Below are 23,381 nucleotides of genomic sequence, written 5' to 3'. Positions count from 1 at the left end.
TTAAATAAAATCATTGAAAGTAAAAATATTTCTGGAGATGGCACAAAAATAGAAAGCACAAATGCTACTTGTTCAACAGAGATGAACTTTCGTTTACGGTTTATATGACATCGGTTTAGTAAATAAACCAACTTTCTAAGCTCGGTTAAAGTGTAGTAAAACAGAACACATATTTAGTTAGTTATACGGTTTATATGACACCGGTTTAGTAAATAAACCAACTTTCTTTTTTTTTTTTATCAAAAAACCAACTTTCTAAGTTCAGTAAAAGTGTAGTAAAACAAAACACATAGTTAGTTAGTTATACAAAATAACACAGTAGAGGTAACAGAACACGGAAACTACAGTAGAAGCTCCAGTCCAAATTTACACAAACCATATTTACGTCTTCAACGAGGCTCTAAATCGGTAATCGACACGTCATTAAATGAATAAGTAGTAGGTCTTCCCGTAGATTCATTTGATTCTAATCCCTCAGATACGTGGACCAGTTCTTGCCTGCTTCGTGGGAAAGACCCCGGTAAGCAAGGAGCCGGTAGAGTGCTTGTGTTACTACCGAGCATCAAGATGATGTTTGATAACAAAGGACGGTCATCTGGATTTTCTTGAATACATAAGAGTGCGATATGGATGCATCTAGTGACTTCATTACTCTGATAATTCCTTCCAATAGCTGGATCCACCAGTTCTAATGGTGACCCGTTTATCCAAAGCCTCCATGCCTAAAACAGTGCACAATCAAGAAAAAAATGTTATATGTTTGATGAAGTTAAACTTTTATAACGTTGAGGTTTTCATGCTCACATAAGTGACCAAGTTTCCAGCAGTACTAGTTTCATCCATCTGGTAGACACCACTGTTTTTCTTTCCGCTTATAATTTCGAGAACTAAGACTCCAAAGCTGTATATGTCAGATTTCATGGAGAATTGACCATGCATCGCATACTCAGGAGACATGTAAGCGCTGAAAAATATACAACTCAACCTAAATTGAAACACAGAAAGGTTCAAAGGACTTTGAATTTGTCGTCCATTACGAGCATAACTTACTAAGTGCCAGCAATTCTGTTGGTGTTGCCTCGAGTTTGCTCCATTCTAAAAATAGTCGCCAATCCAAAGTCTGAAATTTTTGGGTTCATATTGGCACTTAAGAGAATGTTGCTGGCTTTGAGATCTCGGTGTATTACTCTGAGCCGTGAGTCTTGATGAAGATACAGAACTCCTCGAGCAATTCCCCCGATAATATTATATCGCGTTTTCCAGTTCAGCTGACCCTGTATTGAAGAAGGGTCTGCAGAATAGTCTCTAACTATAAATTTGGTAATCCATTTACACCAAAAAAATTTGGTAATCCATGTCTGGAAATAGATATAGGTAACTAGAACTTTTGAAGCATATGTAGTGAATCGGACTCACCAAAAAGGAAGTAATCGAGGCTTTTGTTAGGCACAAACTCATAGACAAGTATCTTTTCATCTTCTTGCACACAAAATCCAAAGAGCCGAACCAGGTTTCTGTGTTGAAGCTTTGCCACGAGAACAGCCTCATTCTTGAACTCTCTTCCACCTTGTCCTGATGTTTTTGAAAGCCTCTTAACTGCAACTTCCCTTCCGTTAAGAACAGCCTATACAACAAATCAGACGACACCACTGTTTCGGTCCGTCTTTAAACTTCTTACAAAATTAAAGAATCAGGTACTGATCACAGAGACGATAAAATGATACCTTGAAAACATCTCCAAATCCACCTTGGCCAATTAAGTTTCTCTCTGAAAATTTATTTGTTGCAGCTTCAATGGCTTTGAAATCGTATTGTAATGAGTGTATAACCGGGATCTCAGTACTTGATCCTGCAAAAGGGTAATAACACTCATGTTTTCTCTGTTAGTGCATCTCCAAAACTTTTTAGCTTGTAATCTACCAATAAAAATAAAAATAAAAACTCATTTATCACTTGAAAACGCCTTAATTGATCATATATGGAATCATTAATGGAGATGATTATAATGAATAATTATGGATTTTTTAAAAAATTTAATGAATTATTTTGTATGTTTTTATTTACATGCAATATTTTACTATAATACAATAATTTATTTATTAATTTTGTTTATAATACTTTGTTGTGTATTTTATAGTTATTGTAAGAATATTTATGCATTTAGTTAAGTTTATTAAATGTAAAGACTATTATGTAAAAATACAAAAGTTCTAAGGTTTAATATAAGATTTTATTTTTGGAGAAAGACACCCTCAAACCCTATATTTGAAGTTTTTACCAAACCTTATAATAATGAGGATTTTGGAGATGTTCTTACCACATATAACCATATATACAGTTAAGCCATCTCTTCTCAAAAAATTGATTTCCACATGGTAAAAAAATTCATTCATCCCTTATTATAAAGTAAATACTACTCTTAATTTTTGTTTCATAAAAAAGTGTAATTAACATTTTTAAAATTAAAAAAAAAATATTTTTTTATTTTCAATGCAAATTTTTATATACAATTTATTTCTTATCTTTTTAAACGATTAATAAACAAAATCATTTTGATGTAAACAATTATACATTTAATATATTTATTACTTTCTTAATCCACTTGAAATATGTTAAAGTGACAACTTTTGCTAAACTGATGGAGTAATGGATAAAACACAACAGCTCACCTTGGGAACCTAATGCTCGGCATGACTTTCTCCTCCTATATATAAAAAATCCTAGCGCAAGCAGTACCAAGAAAATAATAATAATGGCAGTTTGAATAACAATTGCCTTGAAGATTCCTATTGAGATTGTCTCGCTACCTGCACAATCCCGAATGTCTGAAGGATTTAATGAATTATGAATGATACACACTACACATGTGCTTATAGTTTTGCTACTCGAAGACTCACCTTTCTTATTGGTCACGTTTCCTGCTGGGGCTTCAGGCGGAGGTTCCAACGTAATACCGCTAAAAGCTTCAGAGAAGGGATATAGTTCCCACCGAAAAACACAGCTGGCCCGGTAAACAATGCCACCTTGTTTCCCATAGCAGCATGATTCATAGTTAGAAACACTTTGTGTTAAACAGATATTGCAATCCTCCAGAGATAAGTCCGGAGTGCATTGCATTAACGCATATATAATCTGGAAAGATGTCAGGGACAAAGATGCTATGTCAGCTGCGTAGTACTTGCGTTTCGATGAAGGTAAAGTGGCACTGGCTATCATACGACGTGCTAGGTCTCCCCACACTTGATCAAACACTGTTGAGTTGTACCTGATATCGTCTTGATTGGGGGAATGAAAATGTGGTTCTGCCTTGAGCGATCCAAAAAACGAACGGTTGGAGTATCGTACCATACATAAGATCCGTACTTCCGGCCAGTTGAGGCCTTCTGTCTGGTTGGGACACCTGTCTAATAACACATTAGACGCATGATCAATACATTTGGAGCAAACATCTGGTTCAGCACCTTGGATGCACATCCCTAGAGCATAAACTCGATCAGGGCCTTGGCCTATTGAACCATTGAAGAAGCCGCCTCTAGCTGAAACGTCAGAAGCAAGAGAAGAGAGGATAAGGCCCCGGTTTGTGTCGTACCCATCACCGGGAATAAAAGAACCAGTTCGCCCACATTCTTGTGCAGACACAACAATAAAACCTACAAGGACAAACCAGAAGATTTGGAAGAAATTCTTTAATTTCATTTTCAAGATTATAATTTTGGGTAATTAAGTTCACAAAGCAGCTATTAGTACTATTTTTTTCCGCTGGTAGTTATGTGGACCATCAATACACCAATCAGTGGCCTATGTTGACTCGTTTATAATCTTGGTTGAGTCAAACGTATTATATGGTTTTTGGTACATGTACATTGTGATTCTGTAATTATCACGTGACCTCAAGAAAGAATACGTCATAGAATCTCCTTTGTAGAGACGATACAATTTGGAGCCAATCAGAAAAAGGTTTGGCGAGAAAAAATGCAACAAAAAAAAAACATGAAGAAGTCAAATATAAACATGTACCTTTCTTACCTGATTAAACAGTAAAAAAGAAACTTGCAGTTTTCCTAAATTTGTAGTGTTTGAATTTGTCAAACTAGTATCAGTTATTAAATATGAGTTTATATATACTCTTGGAATTTTTAATTGGCCTCTGAATGTTGCATGTTCAAATCCATTGGAAAGGGTCTCTTTACCAACATGGAATTAAATTATATAGTCAAAGTCTTGTGTCTTATGGAAATGTACGAACCTATGAACCGAAAATTTCCCATTCATTTAAAACAAAAAGGGAAAAAAACTGATATTGGCCTTTTTATATACGGTCGTAGAACTGAATAAGAAAAATCTCGGACCTATTTTATTTATGATGAAATAGAGAGGAATTGATGTCTAATTCTTTGTCCAGTGACTACAATATATACGGCAGCGCTAAAACTTAATAAATATATATGAACTCATTTTATAAGAATATGATAGATAAATGGCCTTTTAGTTTTTCGTATCCTAATTATTCTCGTATGAGTGCTTCAGTATAGTATAGAGAAAAATATACCTATGAAAGTGGAAGGGAGAGTCCATATGTTTTGTCCCCCTTCAATGATAAAACCTATCCATTACTTATTTTCTCAACTCTCCACTTTAATTACTTCTCTTACCTTAAGGTATATATTAAACTTGTAGGATAATTTGTTGTTACAATGTCTACTACAAAAGCTAAATGCATGGTAGTGGGAGGGAAACAATTGAAGTCATCTAGATTGAGGGACTTGTAGGTTGTGTTTTGGTCAAGGTGGTGTTCATGTACATTTGATAGCCGGAATGTCATACTAGGACAAAGCAAATAGTTGTAGGATTTCATAAGATCATGGAGTTTACGGCTTCATTAGAAAACTTATTGCAGAAGGTATATATGTCGAGACATGCATACATGTTGGCCAAACCTATTATGGGAGAAATTGAAGCAATGCTTTGATTTATACCTTGTTGGCCGTTGTGAGAACCAAAGTGGTTCCCTAAAGAATAATGGGATAAAGAGTTTTGGAGAGATTTTTCATTCATATAGAGTTTAGCATTTCTAATAGTGATATAAATATTGGTACATTATTCTCTTTTATATTTAGAAAAATTCTTTTTGTATTTAGAAAACTTTATTTTGTGTTTAGAAAAGCACTCTTTTAGATGTGGAACATTTTTCTATTGAAATTATTTTTTGGGATTTCTTAGGATTATAGATACATGTCTAAGAACTGTAAATTACTATATGTTTCTAAAAGACCTATGTTTTTATGTTTCACATAGTATTAAGAAAGCATAATAAAATTTGATTAAATGTATTGTTTTCAGAATTAGTTTTTTCCCATAATTTTAAACTAATAGCATTTCAAAAAGTACAATTGATTTTTTGAAAGTTTACAATTTACCACTATTAATTAATAAAATTTACATAGAAAACTTCAAACATGCACATTTTTTAAACAATTTTTTTAAGAGATGAATATTTTTAAAAACTATGCACATTTTTTAATAAAGGAACCAAAACTAGGGTTTGTTTTAAGAGAAATTAGTTAGAATAACACCAATACTATATTGGCAATACATCAGCGTCTCTCCTACGTAGAGTCTTTTTCAGTATTAGTTGAGTCAAACGTAGTAAACATAGCTTGGTAGAAAATTGTAGCAATTCTCATTTCTTAAAACTGTCACCAAAAAAAAAACACGTCGCTGAATCTCATTCGTAGAGATGATAACATTTCGAACCGGAAAAGGGGTTCGCGAGGAAAAATTCCAAAATATAAAAATATATTCAGACCACGTCAAACATAGCTTGTCCGTTTCTTACAAGTTTAAAAGCAAATCGAACTCTCTCCGAAATTTGTAATGTTGAATTCGTCAAACTTTTGGGGTCCTTAAACTTGTAAATACGGTCATAGAACTAGATCGCAAAATAAATCAATGCCAAAAGTCAATTATATTTTCTTTGTTCACACGTAATGTTGAAATTTCAAATGTGACTCTGAAAATGACATAAAGGAATTTCATAGGCGATGGAGAGGGACTAGAAAAGTATTTTGTTACATGAGCACGTAATTTATGAAAATTAACGTCTGTGATAAGGAAGCTGAGAGCATGTGCATTGAGGGTTTATAGGGAGAGTTCACACAGAAATCAAGAAAAAAATAATAATAAAATAACTTAATCACATGAACTCCTCTCTCCTAAGAGCACTTGCAACGGGGGATGACATCGAGTCCGTTAGCCAGGTCCGTTGCACTTTTTTGATTTTTTAATTAATATAAACCCAGCCCATTTGACGGATTGATCCGTAAATAGCATCTTGACGGACCCGGTCCGTGGGCGACGTGGCGGAGAGAGATTGGACGGAGGAGCGTTTGTGTTTGGTAATGGGGAAAAAAAATTCATTTCGACGAAAGCAAAGAAAAAAAAAACCTCTCAACTCTCTAGGGCGATTTGTCGGATTCCACCGTCGCGATTCAACTCCGTGTGATCCTCAAGGTAAGTCGAAGCGTTTTCTTCTATATTAATCGAGCTAGATTGTTTCCATTTATATTCAATCGAGTTGGGATCGTTTGTATCAAAATTAGGGTTCGCAAAAAAGCTGCGATTTGGGGATTTTTTATATTAGGGTTTGAAAACCCTTTTGGGTCTCGGTCGCTTTAGGGGTTTGAAAACCCTTTTGGGTCTCGGTCGCTTTAGGGATTTGAAAACCCTTTTGGGTCTCGATCGATTTTGGGGATTTGAAAACCCTTTTCGGGTGTCGATCGAATTATGGATTTGAAAATTGTGCATTTTTCCCATTCGATTTAGGGTTGCCGCTCTATTTAGTGTTGATAAGTTCGTCTTTCTTATTGTTTATCAACATTAGTGCTAATCTTTGCTTTTTGCTTGTCTCTTTCTTTGCAGGTTAACAAAAATGGGAAGGTATAGCTATAGCCAGCCGTCCTCATCATCAGCGTCCGTCGACATCACCTCACTTCTCGAAGCTGAAGCTCAGATCTACGCCGATGAAGCTCAGAGTAGCTTCGGTAATGGAGAGCCGTTTCAGAACCAACCTCAACCTGAGGGGGATGATGGCATCCCGACGATCTGCTACTGTGGGAGTGAGCCGGTTGTTGCTACAGCCTACACGAAAAAAGATCCAGGCCGTAGGTATTTCACCTGCAACAATGTCGTTGATGGAGCCACTCACATCTGGAAGTGGTTGGATGTCGCGGTCTTGGAGGAGATGAGGGACTTTCAGACGGAGATAAGAAGGCTTAAGGAAGCAGTTGCAGAGAGAGAGCAGAAGCTGCTGCTGCTAGAGAAGACTTTGTACGACGCAGGAAAGGAAACCACACGAGTTAAGCTAATGGTGTGCCTGCTAGTGGTCATAGGTTTGGTAATCTTGGTTCTACATGGTAAGCTCTTGACTTATTTGTATTTCATTTTCAGTTTATGCGTTTGTATTAAAACATTTGACTGCCTCATGTTACTTATTTGCAGGAGTAGCTGCGAAGGCTTCAATGGGGACTATTCTATCACATGTCCAATGGCGAAAAAAGTAAAGGTACTCTGCTTTTCTTTTCTATCCGTTAAAAAAAAATTCAAATAGGATTGTAGATTTATTGAATGGTTTTTGTAGGTAGATAAAAACCAGTGTGATTTGATTGGTTTTAAATGTTCTACGTTTAAATTGCTGTATAATTGAATGGTGTTTGGTTAAATAGCTGTTATAGTACATAGGATTTAATTAGACAACCTAAATAACTAGGACTGTATTAATAAATGCTACTGATATTTGTTAATTGCTTTTAGTTTGCTTCCTATCTTCCAAACTGCTCAGATTTGATAGGGTGTTATTGTATAATAAATTAGAACTTGTATTACTTAAGGCTCTGTGTAACTACTTGAGTAACACAGAGCATTTTTAGAGCATGTCGGGTTATAGACACCTTCTGTTCAGTCAAATGCCAGTAGATCTTGAATCACCCGAGCCTTTTTGGCTTGGGTCTCAAACTCCTGATGATTCTCCTAGCGAAATCTCTCCTGAGTGTCCTAGCCAAATCCCTCCTGAGTGTCCTAGTCAAGTCCCTGGTCAGTCTCGTAGGCAAGTCCCTGGTCAGTCTCGTAGGCAAGTCCCTGAGGAGTCTGTTAAGACCTTTCCAGATAGAAGGAAATATACACCCAAAGAGGATAGGATCCTTATTGGTGCTTGGCTTAACACCAGTAAGGACCCTCTCGTAGGCAACGAGCAGAGAGCTGTTGCTTTCTGGAAGCGTATTGTAGACTACTACAACGCCAGCCCTCAGCTCGTTGTGGAAGTACCGCGGGAGGTTACTTCTTGTAAGCAGAGGTGGTCTAGGATCAATCATGAAGTATCCAGATTCACTGGTTGCTACAACCAGGCGCTGAGGGAGCAGAGAAGCGGCCAAAATGATGATGATGTGATCAAAGCTTCTTACGACATATTCTTCACCAAGTACGATACCAAGTTCACACTCGATCACTGCTGGAGAGAGCTCAGGCATGAGCAGAAATGGGCCTCCACATATATGGCTAAGGATGGTGGAAAGGAAAAGCGGAGGCCGGTGGTGGATCTTGACGGACCAGAAGAAAATGTTGTTGGAGAAGATGAGGATAGACCCGTCGGGGTAAAGGCTGCGAAAGGTGCCAGTAAGAAGAAGAAGAGTGGTCGAGATGAGGAGTTGTCTAAGCTACAAGGCGTTTTGGAACTTAAGGAAAAACTTTCTAGAAATAAAGTCCTTGATCGCTTGCTGGCCAAGAAAGAGCCATTGTCTGAGATTGAAACAACACTAAAAATGAAGCTTATGTCTGAAATGTTATGATGTGTACTGTGTGTTCTTTGAGGTCACTTGTAGGAAAAGTTAGTACTTGTTGTGTGATGTGTGTACTTGCTTAGTTGTTACAGCTAAACTAACCATTTTTTAAACGTGTTGTTGCAGGTAGTTCTTTGAGGTCACGGGAGTTGTCACGGGTGGATTTAGAGTACTGAGAGCATTTTGGCATGTAGCTCCTGCTCATAAGTCACGGGTTTTCCCTTCTTGTAGTATAAGTACTCGGATATGTATGTCTTTCTCCTCAACATCAAAAACCTTATCATCAAAACCTTTGTAATATTTTGGAACGAAAACCATTGTAATATTTGTCTGCTACTTGCTTCTCTCAATCCTTTGTATCCATCTCATCAACTTGCTTCTCTGTACCATAACCATAATCAGGTTTCGGTTGTTGTTTCATATGGCTTACATGCATTTTGTTTCAGTTTTACATGCATTTTGCTCGCTATCGTCTTTGGCATCTTAGGTTTTACATGCTTGTTAATATGGCTTACATGCATTTTGTTTCATATGGCTTACATGCATTTTGTTTCAGTTTTACATGCTTGTTAATATATGTTTTAACTTTTAACTAGTTGTATCAGTTATAAGAACGGCTATATTTATTCTCACTTTGTTTCTAGAATTTTCTTCATTTATAAAAACTAGAATCCCAAACTACCAAAAAATAAGAAAAGATTTAAAAGTAGAAAAATTCAAAATATTTTTAACTTATAAGAAAAAAATAGAAAAGATTTAAAAGTAGAAAAAATCAAAATATTTTTAACTAGAAAATATTTAAAAGTAGAAAAATTCAAAATATTTTTAACTTATAAGAAAAAAATAGAAAAGATTTAAAAGTATAAAAATTCTAAATATTTTTAACTAGAAAATATTTAAAAGTAGAAATAACCTAAATATTTTTAACTTATAAGAAAAAAATATAAAAGATTTAAAAGTAGAAAAATTCAAAATATTTTTAACTAGAAAAGATTTAAAAGTAGAAATAATCTAAATATTTTTAACTTATAAGAAAAAAATAGAAAAGATGTAAAAGTAGAAAAATTCAAAATATAAGAAATCTTCTAAGCAACTTATTATTTATCCACCAGGATAAGCAATGTCGTCATCTTCATCTGATGAAAATGATGAAATCGAGGAGAGATTGGATGATATTATCGAAGATTTCATTGACGAAATTTACGACGATATAGTGGAGGCCGAACCCATACCGCAAAGAACCCGTAGCTATACTGAACGACACCGCGAAGGAGGACAGCACCAGCTAAGCAATGACTACTTCAACGACGACCATTCGACATATTCGATACAAACTTTCAGACGCCGATTCCGCATGAATAAGGGATTATTCATGCGTATTGTCGATGGCCTTGAACAATTCTTTCCATTCTTTCAGCAAAGAAAAGATGCAACGGGGAGGTGGGGTCTTACTGCACTACAAAAATGCACGGCAGCAATTCGTCTACTTGCTTATGGAAATTCGGCTGACACGGTTGACGAATATCTCCGACTTGGTGAGAGCACTGCACTTTCTTGTTTACATCATTTCACTGATGGGATAATACAGTTATTCGGAGATGAGTATCTGCGACCACCCACAGCAGAGGATCTTCAACGACTACTCGATATGGGAGAGAAACGAGGGTTTCCTGGGATGGTCGGGAGCATTGACTGTATGCACTGGGAGTGGAAAAATTGTCCAACCGCTTGGAAAGGACAGTACGCCCGTGGCCACGGAAAACCGACTATTGTTCTAGAGGCCGTAGCTTCACAAGATCTTTGGATTTGGCACGCATTTTTTGGTCTTCCAGGTACCTTAAATGATCTTAATGTCCTCGATCGATCTCCTGTGTTTGATGACCTTTTAGAAGGTCGAGCTCCCAGTGTGAGGTACATGGTCAACAACCACATGTATAAGTTGGCATATTACCTCACAGATGGTATATATCCAAAATGGTCAACATTTATCCAAACTATCGCACTCCCTCAAAGTCCTAAACAACAGTTATTTGCTCAAGTTCAAGAATCAGTCCGAAAAGATGTCGAACGGGCTTTTGGAGTATTGCAAGCTCGGTTTGCGATTGTGAAAAACCCGGTTCGTACAATGGCCAAAGAGAAGATAGGGAAGATAATGAGAGCATGTATCATACTACACAATATGATAGTTGAAGATGAACGAGATGGTTATTCAATGCGGTACGATATTTCAGAATTTGAAGAAGGAGAATCTTCCAGAACTTCGGAGGTCCTAAACGCAAACCCTACACTAAACGAAATCCCGACAATTCTCAATAATATATTTCCCAACCGAAATGATCTTCGTGATAGGCAAACTCATGAACGATTGAAGAATGATTTGATCGAAAACATTTGGAATAAATTTGGCGATGAAGATTAATAATTAGTATCTTTATATTTAAACCTTGTATCTTTTAATCCTTGTATCTTTAAATTGAATCCTTGTACCTTTTATTTTAATTATGCAATTAATAAATTTTCAATTTCAATTTTTAAAAAAAAAATAATAATATTTTAATGTTAAGGACTCCGTCTTCGGGATCACCATTGAACGAGCTTTTTGGACTCGAGTCCTTCACTGTTCAAACAAAAACAAAAAGCAAAAAAATTTATAATAAACAATTCCCAAGGATCCCAATGTGGGGATGACCATTGCAAGTGCTCTAAAGCTCTCTGGGCTGAACTCATTTCTCCTAAAGTTCATCACTGTAGCGTAGGCTCCACATGTCGTGACGGCCCGCGATTGGTCTTTTTTTTTTTTAAATCAAAAAAAAAAATTTTAATAATAAAAAATTGAAAAAATGAATTCCAAGAGAGGGTTTGCTGATGCTGATGCTCTAAGCATAAATGTCAAGAAAAGCATAACTTGACGTTCTCTGTTCTTGTTCAATCGGAGACTGATGATCACATCTATTCATATCAGCTTGTGTCTACATTTAAAATTTTAAATGTCACTGAATAGTGTAAAACATCTAGATTAAAAATATACAATAAAAAATTTTAATTTTAATTTTTTTACAATAGTCTAGATTTAGCCACGAATCAAAATGTGACTAATCGGTTATTTGGTTCACGTTGTTTTGTAACATTTCGTGACTAAATTTAGTTGCGAAACGTTTTGTCACTAATTAAGCCACAAAATGTCACAAAAATTGTTAATGTTTTTGTGGTTTTTCGTGACAATAGCTGTTTTCTACTAGTTAATACTTAAACAAAAACACATGAGCTCTTTTTTTGTCTACTAAAATAAGCTATATAGGCACACCATAATACAGAAAGAAACATAGGTTACGCTATTTAACACAAAAGCAAAGTCTAATTTAATACATACAAAGTGCATAATTTATTGGATCAAAAATATGGGAAACAAGCCCTGTAGACACCACACCCTAATAATAATATTACTCTCTTCTCCATCCTCCGTTCCCTAGACACACACACACATATAAATCATTACAGGAAGTGAGAGAATGTGTCGTTCATGAGAAAATTGGCCATGATGCGATGAGTCTTCTGTGTTGGATGAAATGAGTCCCAAAACACATACTTGTCTGCGTTTGAACATGTGAATGGATTATTCCTTTGGCAACTATATCCCATCTCGAACATCCCCGTCGCACAGCAAGCCGCTGCGGCCACCTCGAACCCAAAAGAGGAAGGGTTCTTGATGATTCGCATAAATGGTTCATAGGGATTTGAGAAAACGAGGACGGAACCTGAAAGCTCTTTGCTCAGCTTCTCAACAAGCCTCTCAAGCTTGCCGTTGAACTGGACCGCAATGTCGTTAAAGCGTCCAACGCACTCACCTCCCGTGCCAATGTTGGTGGCTCTCTCTAAAGGCATGCATCCCATTGGAGGCAATCCACCTAGTGAAATCTTCCTAGCGCCAAGTCCGTGCAGCTTCGTCACAAAGTCTTTGGCGATTCCAGCTAGAAAATCTTGGTAAAGATCGACCGAGTATTGAGAAGAACGTCCCGGAAAGGCGAAGTAGTTCTCCAGGAAGTCGTTGGTCCCTATGCTTATGAGGTAGAGAGAATTGGTTATGGTTTCTGTGGCTCGGTCTTTTCCTTGGTATGCTTCTAGTTTTGTTTGGTATTCTTTGTAGTACTCAAGTTGTTTCCACAGTGGTAGAACCGACTGGAATCGCCATCAATGGAATGTAGTTAATAGATTGTATAGAAAAAATATATAAAGACAACATCTTCTTATAAATAATATCATCGCAAACCCTTATTTCACAAAATTTATATCCAAAGACGAAATTATTTCATATATATTATTTATTTATTCGTTTGTAGTAGGTGATAGAAACTATACTGGACCCCTCTTTTAATAATAAATATTTTTTTTTGAAACATAATAATAAATATTTAATAAAAATGAATATTGCTATGTATCTCCTAGGCAAAAAAAAATGTCGTCAAAAACCAAACATTTCATTTTTTTCTTCTCATAACATCAGAGTTAACATAATTTGTACGCATATATTTATACAGACATTTTAATGATAAAATACAAAGCTTTGTTAGATTTACGATTTGTATTTTTTTTTATAGATGTTATCTATACTGTGTCATGAATCATAAATAAATGCCTATAAAGACGTGCGGATTTACGTAGATGCATAATTCATAAATACAAGGGAAAGAAAAGTCCGTACCAGCACATCAGAAGTAGCGTTGTCGTAGCCGGTGGCAGCAGAAGCAAAAGTGACACCTGTTGCAAAATCTGAAATGTTGTAAGAAGGATCCAAGTATGCCGGAATTGTTGGTTTGAGCCCTATGGCTTCCGACATAAAATCCGTCGCAATCTTTCCGTTACAAAACCTCCCAGTGGGTTTCCCACCATCAAAGTCCCGTCCATATGGCTCAAAGTTGCTTCTCGCGACCGTTGGGATATAGTTGTTGTTACCCGCATCAACGGTTGAGTCGCCGAACACGATGACCGCTGGTATTTTACCGGCAAACGTTACGGCTAGCGACGTAGTTATTATGAAGAAGAAAAGAAGTGTGAAAAGACTTTTGAGGTGTACCATAGTGTAGCTTGTGATTTTGATTTTGATTTTGATTGTGATGGTGGGATTCAATGAGCTGCTTGTCTTTTATAAGAAAACATGAGTGTTTGAAACTGTGGTTTCATTGAATAAGGAGAGGTTTGTTGTGTGTTGAAATTAATGCTGAGAAATTCTGGTGAGACATTATTATTTACAGCATGATCTGTTGTTTGTTCGTTTGCCGCGCCATCAATACTAGTCTTTTACCGTTGGACTTCATTTTTGCTATTCACTTTAAATATTTTAGTTGGACCAAGTGGAAATGTTGATATATTAATTCTGCAGTTAGGTTTCACTTTACAAAAGGAATGATCTATCGTCAAGACCTAAATGATATATTGATTAAAGGCTTGATTAGCATCTTGTTGGGGAATAATATTCTAGAGGATTTGATTGCTGGCAGGCTGGCAGCCCTTGCTGCTGTCATTTCTTCCTTTATGTCTGATATGTCTGCCTTGACAGCACTAACATCAGTCGTGATGCTTTTGGGTTTGTCTCCATACTAGATAAACGCATCTCCATTTCGAAGTTGTGAGCAAAAGAAGCTGAGACTTCTCTAAATAGAAGGTGCTCCCTGTATTAGGCGCTGCCAAGGCCATAGACATATCTTTTTTAGCATGAGATGTCTATGAAATCAAAGCCAAAACAATCAAAAATAGAACGCATCAAAAGAATTCAAACAGGACACATTACAAATATATTGATTGTAATAATAAACAGGCAAAAGACACATTAACATCAGATCTGAAACACATTCTAAACACAACATATTGAAATAATCGAAGGCTAACTTAAAGCAAAACATAACACATCAAACAGATTATACAGAACTCGTACACAAAGCAACACAACACATCAATTTGTAATAATCAAAGCCTAACTCTTTAGTAAAACATAACACACCAAACATATATATACTCGTACACTAACACATCAGTATGAAATAACCAAAGCTTAACTCTTAAGTAAAACATAACACACCAAACATATATATACTCGTACATTAACACATCAGTATGAAATAACCAAAGCTTAACTCTAAGCAAAACATGCAATTAACAACTTCTATCTATAATTTTAATACTAAGCAAAACATAACAACATTGTAATAAAATATAACCTTCAAAATAGGCTTTGTTTAACATGAGTGACGAGTTCTTAAGCTCGGTACTCCACAAATGTCTTGTCTTTGCGTGTGTGTCTTCCAGACAAGCTCAGTTATGGTGGTGGTTCTTTAACTATCTCAACCATCTCAAAAACAAATATAAACAACATTAGAGATAACAGATATTTAAAAAAAGGAAAATATATGAAATGATACCATGTTATATTCAATTCGTGCAAAGGACCGAGGTCCTACATTATACTTGTAAACTCTTTTACCCACAGGGTCTAAGTTGCGGCTCCTGACAATTTCCTTCTCTTCTTCCGTGCTGGTTTTGTTGACTAATTGTCTAATTCTATACGATACGTCCAGTCTTCATCGTCAATGTACTTTGGTTCCTTATTTTACCTCTTCTTTTCTGCTAATCCTTTTCCCATCGGTGTGCTAGCTATGCTGTATAGTGAGGGTTATGTAACTAGAGCCGTGGCCCGTGGGTGTGCTAACTATGCTGCAGCCCACGAACTTCCAGCCCACTTGCTAAGCGATCCATAAAGTTCTAGCCTACTAGAGACTTACTGGTCCTTATGGTGATATGCGCATTTGCTTCTACATCAATATATCACTTCTTTAAAACAAGTTAAATGTCTACAAAGGTTCCTCACGGTGAATGATCAGAGATTTTGCTAAGTCCGTACTAAATGAATTCAAGGCTTAATTAAATATTGAAGGATTGTAAGACAAAAAGTATTGGATGTCTCAGCTTATTTGATTTGAAGGCTAAGTAAGACAAACAGACGAGATAGATACATGTAACAATGAGGATAATGAATTAAACAAGAGAAAGATGCTTCCTTTTAGCAAACAGATATAGATGCAAAACACCAAACCAACAAAGATTCATCTCACATAATCTCTCACGCCTGCACCAATATCCATTTACAGAAAGGAAAAAGAAAAAAGGAAACCAGTATGTTTTTTTTTTGGTGGAATGAAAATTTGGTTTCAAGAGCCTTCCATGGTAATATCATCGCCGGTAGTTGGCTTTGGTGGAGCAGCTCCAAAAGTGAACCCTTGAGGAGGGATACTTGAAGCAGGGGATGAGAATATAGAAGAAGCAGGAGCACTGTTGAACACAGGGACTTGCGCTTGAACGTTATTAACCTTTGGGAAACCAAACCCAAATGTTGGAGGATCGTTGAGACTCATAGCCGACATCATTCCTTCTCTTGATCCGAATACGGCCTGCTCAAAGGCCTCAAGTTGTTGGTAGAACTCTGTGCGGATTTAAAAAAAAAAAAAGCAAATGAGCAATTTTTTACTTGCTTAAAAATCCTTTAAGTGTGAGTTAGTTAATACACTTGCCTGGAGATATGTCAGTTGTGGGTCTTCGTTGCTTAACCCACTGATGACTCTCAGCAAGTCTCCACCCTTTACGTTTCATCAAGTACGCTATAACAACCGCTGGTGATCTGTCAAGTAATCGAAAAACATTAAGTTAAAAAATTTACTGTAAAAAGGTTAAAAGGGTCTACTACACATAATACGTTAAGCAACCACAAATCTATCCAAGCGTTGATTTATAGTTGGAGTATACGAGAATGATAAATGATACTCACCTGCTTTTCCCTGACATGCAGTGCACAAGAACACGTGCCTTGTCCTTCTCACATTGGTCTGCACAGTAAAAAATCAAGCAGAACACAATAGATGGTGGATCAAAACCCCAAATAAATAATAAATAAAATTTAAAAAACCAATGGTTTTGAGGTGGGAATACGAATCAAACCTAAGAACTTGATAGCATCATCAAATTGCAAGACTTTGTCATCAGAGAGTCCATGATAAGTGAATGAGTTCCTGTATAGATTCTGGCACATAGGAACCGTCTGTTCCAAATAACTCGGTTAAGACTAAACCAATTTCATGTTTCAATTGAGATAATAAAACCAATCAAACACAGCTAAATTCACAACCTTTAACCTAATTAAGTTCCTAACCCTATTACGAATTAAACAGATTCATATGCTCTCTTACGGGTCAATGATTCAACAAACCAATTCAATAACCCGGTTAAGACTAAACCAATTTCATGATGCAATTAGAGATCAAACCAATCAAAACACAGCTAAATTGTCAACCTTTAACCTAATTAAGCTTAACCCTAATATGACAAAGAGAAACTCACATTAAGAACGCGAGAGATTCCCTGAGTCTTGAGAAGCTCAGAGCGGGAGGCGTTGTCGTAGCTCCCGAGGAAGAGAAACTCCGGCAAGATCTCAGACGGAAAAGCGCTGACGTGGACTTGAGGAGCCGGCACATCGGAGGGATCAGGCATACGGTGGCCACAGATTCCACAGACTTCTCCTTCCTCGTACTTGTGGTAATGCCCGCAAAGCGAACAAGGGTTCTCCCTCTCTCTCTTCCTCATAGTTCAAGCCTAGAGATCCGATTCAATTAGGGGAAGGTTTTTGAAAGGGGAAGGATCGGGGGAAGAGTGAGAGACTTGAAGGAGAGGAGTTTTGCGAAGAGAATAAAAAATATTACAGAGGGGCTTTTGTTTGTTGTCCTCTTCTTCTCTGACTCTCTGAATTTACGCCTAAATACGGTTCGGGCAGAAACACGCCACGTGGTGTTGGAATTTATGTTAAATCTAGTAACACTTGATGTAGTTCTGTAAGAAAAGTTAAAGTTTATTAAATTTTTTTACATTTATTGCAGATTTTACTTTTTTTGTTTTACAAACTTTTTCCCTTTTTCTTTTCTTCTTTAACTTTTTCTTGTTTTTATCTGACAAAAATAATTAAAAAATTTATGGGTAAAATCTGGAAAATAAAAGAGAACAAAAAGGATATGAGGGATAAAACTTTTTCTTGTTTTTATTTAATTTTTTCTTGTCTTTTATCTGACAAAAATAATTAAATGCTACCACTACTTTCTCAAAAAAAAAAAAAAATGCTACTACTAGCACAAAAGACACAAGAGATTGGTTAATGGTTAGGTTAAAACGAATTTAGAGACAACAGAAAATGATCCTTCGCACAATTTTATATCAAGAGAGGCTGCATATAGTGAAGTTCTAAGTAGTTTTTTTTGGATATAAAGTTTGGTGCCTTAAATTTATAACAAATTGTAATACATGTCATTTTGTTAATTACTACTAGATTTTGATACATGTGAAATAAAATTTAATTAAAGGAAATACAAGTCAAGATATCACCTATATAAATAAATAAAAGACACAAAATTAAATTGATTCAAAACAAGAAGAAAATCCCTAAATATTTAAAATATGAAAAAGTTAATCAAAAATCAAATAAAATTAAAAATTGAAATTTTATAATATCAAAATTTATTTTGTTAGTTTACTTTAAAACCAGTTGTGAAGTTTATAATATTATGAATTGTAATTACAAGTAAATTATAATTACAAACTTTTGGAATAATCACATTAAAAACATGAACTCAAACAATTTTAACTTCGCTTATATTTCGTTTTTTACTATTAAAACACTTTAAATTAATAAAAGGTACAAACTGAATGATTTTCTGTGGGGGAGTTAGAGCATCTCCAACCCTATTTTATTTTTCACTCTAAAATAGAGTTTAAAGTAAAAAATACTCCAATAGTATTTTATTTCTCACTCTATTATAGATAGAGAAATATGTTTACTCCAAATATAGAATAACTTTTTTTTTGTTCATCATTCTATTTTCTACTTTAAAATAGAGTACCATTAAAGCAAACTCACTTTATTATAGAATTAGTCTATTTTAGAGTAAAAATTAGATTAAGCCATTAGAGAGGGTGTTCGGGGTCCTACTAACCAAGAACCATTCTAGTTTGAAATTGTTTGCAGTTGCATAATTAACATGCCTGACTTACCGATTGATTGGTTAAACCACCGGTTAACTAAACAATCTAACCGTTCTCTTCTTATTCAAGATAAAAAAAAAACTTCAAAAAACAAATCCCTGCTCCTCCTCTTTATCGCCGTCGTATCCAGCCGTCACCGCCGTCGTCTCTGCGCGCGAAATGGCGACCTCTTTCCTTCGCAGAAACTTGAACACTACTCGCTTCAGCTTAAACCGCTTTATCTCTACATCCTCTTCTTCTTCTTCCTCACATCGCCGCGTTGTTGTCACCGGTCTCAGTCTCCTTCAAAGTCTTCCATGTCTTTTACATATGCGTAAACTCCTCTGACTTAACTTTGTTCCTTCAGGTCTGGGAATGGTGACTCCACTTGGACGAGGCGTTGAGACAACATGGAGGCGTTTGATTGGTGGAGAAAGTGGAATTAGAGGACTGACACCTGATGATCTCAAGATGAGTTCGTTTGATGAAGAGACAAAGTTGTATACTTTTGATCAGCTTTCCTCTAAAGTTGCCGCCTTTGTGCCTTATGGATCAAACCCAGGTGAATTTGATGAGGGTCTTTGGCTAAACTCCAAGGTATCTTAGCTCAACTTCTTACCTGATGTGGTTTGTCAGATATATTCATATATATTTAAAGGTTCTGTTATAATGCATTTTTTTGGATCCTGGAGGCGATTGCGAAGTTCATTGGATATGCTTTGTGTGCTGCGGATGAAGCATTGAGAGATGCAGAGTGGTTACCAACCGAAGAGGAAGAAAAAGAAAGAACAGTTAAGTGTTAATGATTTACATCTGCCATCTTTATTTTTTTGGTTTGGTTTCTTATAGTTTTTGGAAATTTGGGAATATCAGGGAGTGTCTATTGGCGGTGGAATCGGAAGTATAAGTGACATTGTAGAGGCAGCTCAGATGATTTGTGAAAAGGTTTAGACATTTCTCTTGTCTCTATTGGTTCATGAAGTTTCTGTGTATCACAGCGTAACGATTATGGTGATGATGCAGAGGCTGCGGCGGCTTAGTCCCTTTTTCATCCCAAAGATATTAGTAAACATGGCATCTGGTCACGTGAGCATGAAGTATGGATTCCAGGTTTGTTGGAGTTCTTGTTACTTTTGTATGATAAAAACAGTATGAACATCTTAGATTATGAAAACATGAGTCCTAGTTCATGCTTTTGAATATAGGGGCCAAACCATGCTGCTGTGACAGCTTGCGCAACTGGTGCGCACTCTATAGGGGATGCCACTAGGATGATTCAGTTTGGAGATGCAGATGTTATGGTAGCAGGTGGAACTGAGTCCAGCATTGATGCTCTCTCCGTTGCTGGATTCTCTAGGTAACTAACTAACACGCTTTGTCTGCTTCCTTTAAAAATTCACTTGTAAATTCATTGTTCTCTTTTCTCTGTCCAGATCAAGAGCTTTGTCGACTAAGTTCAATTCATCACCGCAAGAAGCTTCACGGCCTTTCGATTGTGGCCGGGATGGTTTTGTGTGAGTTACATTCTCCTTGGTTGTTTATTTGAAAGAATCTGTTTTGGAGATATTGAGGTCATAACATTTTTTAATTTTGGTTGCAGGATAGGGGAAGGCTCAGGGGTTATAGTATTGGAGGTGAGACTCTAAACTAAAGTCACCCCCTCAGCTATTTTATTGGTTTAAATCTCTTCTCATTATGGTTATAAACAATAGGAACTTGAGCATGCAAAAAGACGTGGAGCAAAAATTTATGCTGAGCTTTGTGGATATGGGATGTCAGGTTAAGCTCTCATACATTACAGTAAAAACAAAGTAAAACACATTTTGAGTTTTCATAAGAATGAATCTTGTTGGCATTTAGGCGATGCACACCATATTACTCAACCTCCTGAAGATGGAAAGGGAGCTGTTTTGGCCATGACACGTGCCTTAAAACAGGTATAAGCTCCATAGCTGTTGTTATAGTACACTATGGTTTCTGTTGGATCATTTATGTTTTTTTTTTTTATCGGTTTGAATTCTAGTGATTTGCCTTTTACTGTCCATGACTTTTCAGTCTGGTTTGAGTCCAAATGAAGTTGATTATGTAAACGCACACGCAACATCTACCCCAATAGGTAAAAAAGATTGAAACCTTTTGTTTAATTAATTCTATTTAGTTTTACAACTCCGTTGTTAACTCTTGCATCCATTTTCTAGGCGATGCTGTGGAAGCAAGGGCTATCAAGACCGTATTCTCTGATCACGCCACTTCAGGCACATTGGCTTTCTCCTCCACCAAGGTTAAAAAAAATCCCTGGTGATGTTATTGTATTAAGTAGTAACTGTGTCGACAATTAAATAAGAGTTTGCTTGGTTTGACTTAAAAGGGAGCTACTGGTCATCTTCTTGGAGCAGCCGGAGCTGTAGAAGCTATTTTCAGCGTTCTTGCTATACACCACGTAAGCATTCACACTTCATTGTGCTCTTGTTCAATGACTAAAGATTTGTAGCCTAACCAAACAAACTTTGTAGGGAGTTGCTCCTCTGACACTGAATGTCAAGAATCCGGATCCCATCTTCGACAAGAGTTTCATGCCTTTAACCACTTCGAAAGAGATGCTAGTTAAGACTGCGATGTCAAACTCTTTTGGCTTTGGTGGAACAAATGCATCTTTGCTCTTTGCCTCAATCTAAAGTCAGCATGGCAAAAGTTTTGTACCAATCTTTCTTCAATTACAATGTTGCATAATAGAATAAATTTTCTTTTCATTTCTCCTAGTTAACTTACATTCGTTGATAAAGATGGTTTCAAATCACACTATTATTGTTTGCACTCTCTCAAGAATATCTTGACTTAAATCCTTCTGTAAGAGGAATAACTTTTGCGGACACTTTTGATTGCAACTTGAGCACAGCTTCACGAATTTCCTGCACATTACAACCACAAGTATATGATGAAATACATGGTAAGGGATTAAACAACTATAACTAAGATCATGAATTCAAATGAGATGATCACCTCTATATTGTAACGTGATGAGAAATGCGTTAACAACACAGTTTTGCTCCGAATCCACTTTGCATTCTCAATGATCTGCAATTTGCTCATGGAAGATTCCTTTTACAGTGTAGTCCTACGAATGTTTAAACATAAAATAGAATCGATCATTACCTGAGATATATGAGTGTGACCAAGTGACTGCGCATGCTCATTGCTAAAACTTTCATCCAAGAAGGTAGCCTGCCAAATACATTAAAAGCTCAGAAGCTATAGTAACTAAATTTTAGGATTTTAAGTAAGCAAGCACCTCGGTTATAAGAATTTTAGCTCTCAAAGCATCAGCGTTACGAGGGTCAAGCATATACTCTGCAGTTGTATCTCCAGTGAAAGCTATCTCAGGGGACAATATCATATCTGTAATCTGTAATTAATTTCAACATAATATGTTTTCATTTCTCCCCCTTTTTCACATCAATTGGCAAAATATTGACTTCACAAGAAACAAAACCTCAACGCCAGTTTTTTTAATCTTTTCGATCTGTTTGCCTTTAAGGTGACCATACTGCTTCTTCAACTTGTTCCTCACCGAGTAGATCACATATCCCTAAGAGAAAGACATTATTAGAAAAGAAGCAGTAGAAAAAACTGGTATATACTATAAACGACATCGTCTAGTAGTACCTGACTGGGTATGACGTGGTTGGTAGCAAATGGTCTAACGACAATGTCATTGCGCAACTCATATGTCTCACCAACGCTGAGTGGAATGAGTTCAACGTTGAGCTCGACTTGACCCATACTCCTGTGAATCTCAAGAAGCTTCTCAACATCTTCTTTAATTGACGGCGGCACGAATATCTTCGGCGGCTCGAGGTTGTATAACCCACGGCTAGCCACATACATCGGTAAACCTCCCTGAGACAAGAACCATCATCAAAACCTTATCCATTCAAATAACTGAATCTTGAACAGAGAGAGAGAGAGAGGTTACGATGTGATCGAGATGCGCGTGGGTGATGAAAAGGAACTTCTGCTGGATGGCGCGTGAAGGGCACCGTCCGATGTCGAAGACGCATTTGAGCTCGGGGACGATGACGCAGGTCTCGTGGCCGCCGACGGAGACGCCCTCGATGGCGTAGCCGTCCAATTCGACGCCTTTGCGGTGCACGGCGGCGCGTGCCTTGCGGTACTCTTCTTCTTCCTCGATTGCTCGGCTGATGGAGGAGAAGTAGCCGGAGACTCGGAGGGGGGTCGCGAAGCTGGCGCGGGGGGTGTGTAATAGGTGGTGGATCGGTGGAGGGCCGAGTCGATTGGAGAAAGGGAAGATTGGTGGTGAGGGCTTGGAAGGTGAGATTGGAACCGAGAGCTGCATTTTTTTTGGATAGAAAGGTTTTGCGGAGGTTTTTGGGTTTTCTCTCTTTTGCAGTGAAGAGTGATGAGGGAAACAAAAGATAGGGAAGAACCCAAACCAAACCGAAATGTTTCAATCCAAACCCAGACCGATTTTTTTTTTTTGTG

The 23,381-nt window shown here is 36.8% G+C and overlaps 7 protein-coding genes across 10 annotated transcripts; 3 read left to right on the top strand and 4 right to left on the bottom strand.

The window, feature by feature from the left end:
• Positions 1-103: 103 nt before the first annotated feature.
• On the bottom strand, positions 104-6,141 carry LOC103860309 (cysteine-rich receptor-like protein kinase 14). 2 transcript variants are annotated; one of them, XM_033288301.1, is made up of 7 exons: positions 3,266-3,569; positions 2,670-3,132; positions 1,725-1,849; positions 1,417-1,624; positions 1,051-1,291; positions 805-964; positions 104-722 (listed from the first exon to the last, which is right to left on the bottom strand). In XM_033288301.1, exons 1-7 carry the CDS (start codon positions 3,350-3,352, stop codon positions 390-392), a joined length of 1,617 nt encoding a protein of 538 aa, XP_033144192.1. In that variant the 5' UTR covers positions 3,353-3,569; the 3' UTR covers positions 104-389. The 2 variants fall into 2 exon arrangements, with proteins under 2 accessions (XP_033144192.1, XP_033144191.1); XM_033288300.1 differs by having other exon boundaries at positions 2,670-6,141.
• A 1,072-nt stretch (positions 6,142-7,213) lies between these two features.
• On the top strand, positions 7,214-12,502 carry LOC103874279 (putative nuclease HARBI1). Of its 2 annotated transcripts, XM_033288313.1 has the most exons (3): positions 7,214-7,412; positions 7,498-7,561; positions 8,958-12,502. In XM_033288313.1, exon 3 carries the CDS (start codon positions 9,952-9,954, stop codon positions 11,248-11,250), a length of 1,299 nt encoding a protein of 432 aa, XP_033144204.1. In that variant the 5' UTR covers positions 7,214-7,412; positions 7,498-7,561; positions 8,958-9,951; the 3' UTR covers positions 11,251-12,502. The 2 variants fall into 2 exon arrangements, with proteins under 2 accessions (XP_033144204.1, XP_033144203.1); XM_033288312.1 differs by lacking the exons at positions 7,214-7,412; positions 7,498-7,561 and having other exon boundaries at positions 9,111-9,233; positions 9,944-12,502.
• Positions 7,929-8,840, top strand: LOC117132616 (glutathione S-transferase T3-like). The gene has a single exon (XM_033287369.1). The coding sequence runs from the start codon at positions 7,929-7,931 to the stop codon at positions 8,838-8,840; it is 912 nt and encodes a 303-aa protein (XP_033143260.1).
• Positions 12,078-14,013, bottom strand: LOC103860308 (GDSL esterase/lipase At2g04570). Its single transcript, XM_009137895.3, has 2 exons — positions 13,531-14,013; positions 12,078-13,007 (listed from the first exon to the last, which is right to left on the bottom strand). The coding sequence occupies exons 1-2, from the start codon at positions 13,903-13,905 to the stop codon at positions 12,324-12,326; spliced, it is 1,059 nt and encodes a 352-aa protein (XP_009136143.1). The 5' UTR covers positions 13,906-14,013; the 3' UTR covers positions 12,078-12,323.
• A 1,751-nt stretch (positions 14,014-15,764) lies between these two features.
• On the bottom strand, positions 15,765-17,743 carry LOC103860307 (protein-tyrosine-phosphatase IBR5). Its single transcript, XM_009137894.3, has 5 exons — positions 17,214-17,743; positions 16,815-16,914; positions 16,645-16,702; positions 16,391-16,497; positions 15,765-16,302 (listed from the first exon to the last, which is right to left on the bottom strand). The coding sequence occupies exons 1-5, from the start codon at positions 17,454-17,456 to the stop codon at positions 16,031-16,033; spliced, it is 780 nt and encodes a 259-aa protein (XP_009136142.1). The 5' UTR covers positions 17,457-17,743; the 3' UTR covers positions 15,765-16,030.
• A 1,130-nt stretch (positions 17,744-18,873) lies between these two features.
• On the top strand, positions 18,874-21,678 carry LOC103860306 (3-oxoacyl-[acyl-carrier-protein] synthase, mitochondrial). The gene is made up of 14 exons (XM_009137892.3): positions 18,874-19,173; positions 19,249-19,478; positions 19,574-19,672; positions 19,755-19,826; positions 19,905-19,991; positions 20,087-20,238; positions 20,315-20,395; positions 20,482-20,515; positions 20,594-20,660; positions 20,742-20,818; positions 20,937-20,997; positions 21,080-21,162; positions 21,250-21,321; positions 21,395-21,678. The coding sequence occupies exons 1-14, from the start codon at positions 19,062-19,064 to the stop codon at positions 21,554-21,556; spliced, it is 1,389 nt and encodes a 462-aa protein (XP_009136140.1). The 5' UTR covers positions 18,874-19,061; the 3' UTR covers positions 21,557-21,678.
• Positions 21,480-23,380, bottom strand: LOC103860305 (tRNase Z TRZ2, chloroplastic). 2 transcript variants are annotated; one of them, XR_004456599.1, is made up of 8 exons: positions 22,855-23,380; positions 22,545-22,778; positions 22,372-22,467; positions 22,171-22,284; positions 22,035-22,103; positions 21,882-21,956; positions 21,646-21,790; positions 21,480-21,585 (listed from the first exon to the last, which is right to left on the bottom strand). XR_004456599.1 is itself a non-coding variant. In XM_009137891.3 (7 exons), exons 1-7 carry the CDS (start codon positions 23,233-23,235, stop codon positions 21,701-21,703), a joined length of 1,059 nt encoding a protein of 352 aa, XP_009136139.1. In that variant the 5' UTR covers positions 23,236-23,375; the 3' UTR covers positions 21,558-21,700. The 2 variants fall into 2 exon arrangements, 1 of the variants encoding a protein (XP_009136139.1); XM_009137891.3 differs by having other exon boundaries at positions 21,558-21,790; positions 22,855-23,375.
• Position 23,381: the final 1 nt, after the last annotated feature.

Source organism: Brassica rapa, chromosome A03 (genome assembly GCF_000309985.2).
Source record: "Brassica rapa cultivar Chiifu-401-42 chromosome A03, CAAS_Brap_v3.01, whole genome shotgun sequence".
NCBI lineage: Eukaryota > Viridiplantae > Streptophyta > Magnoliopsida > Brassicales > Brassicaceae > Brassica > Brassica rapa.
This window is presented reverse-complemented; position numbering and strand designations above follow the sequence as displayed.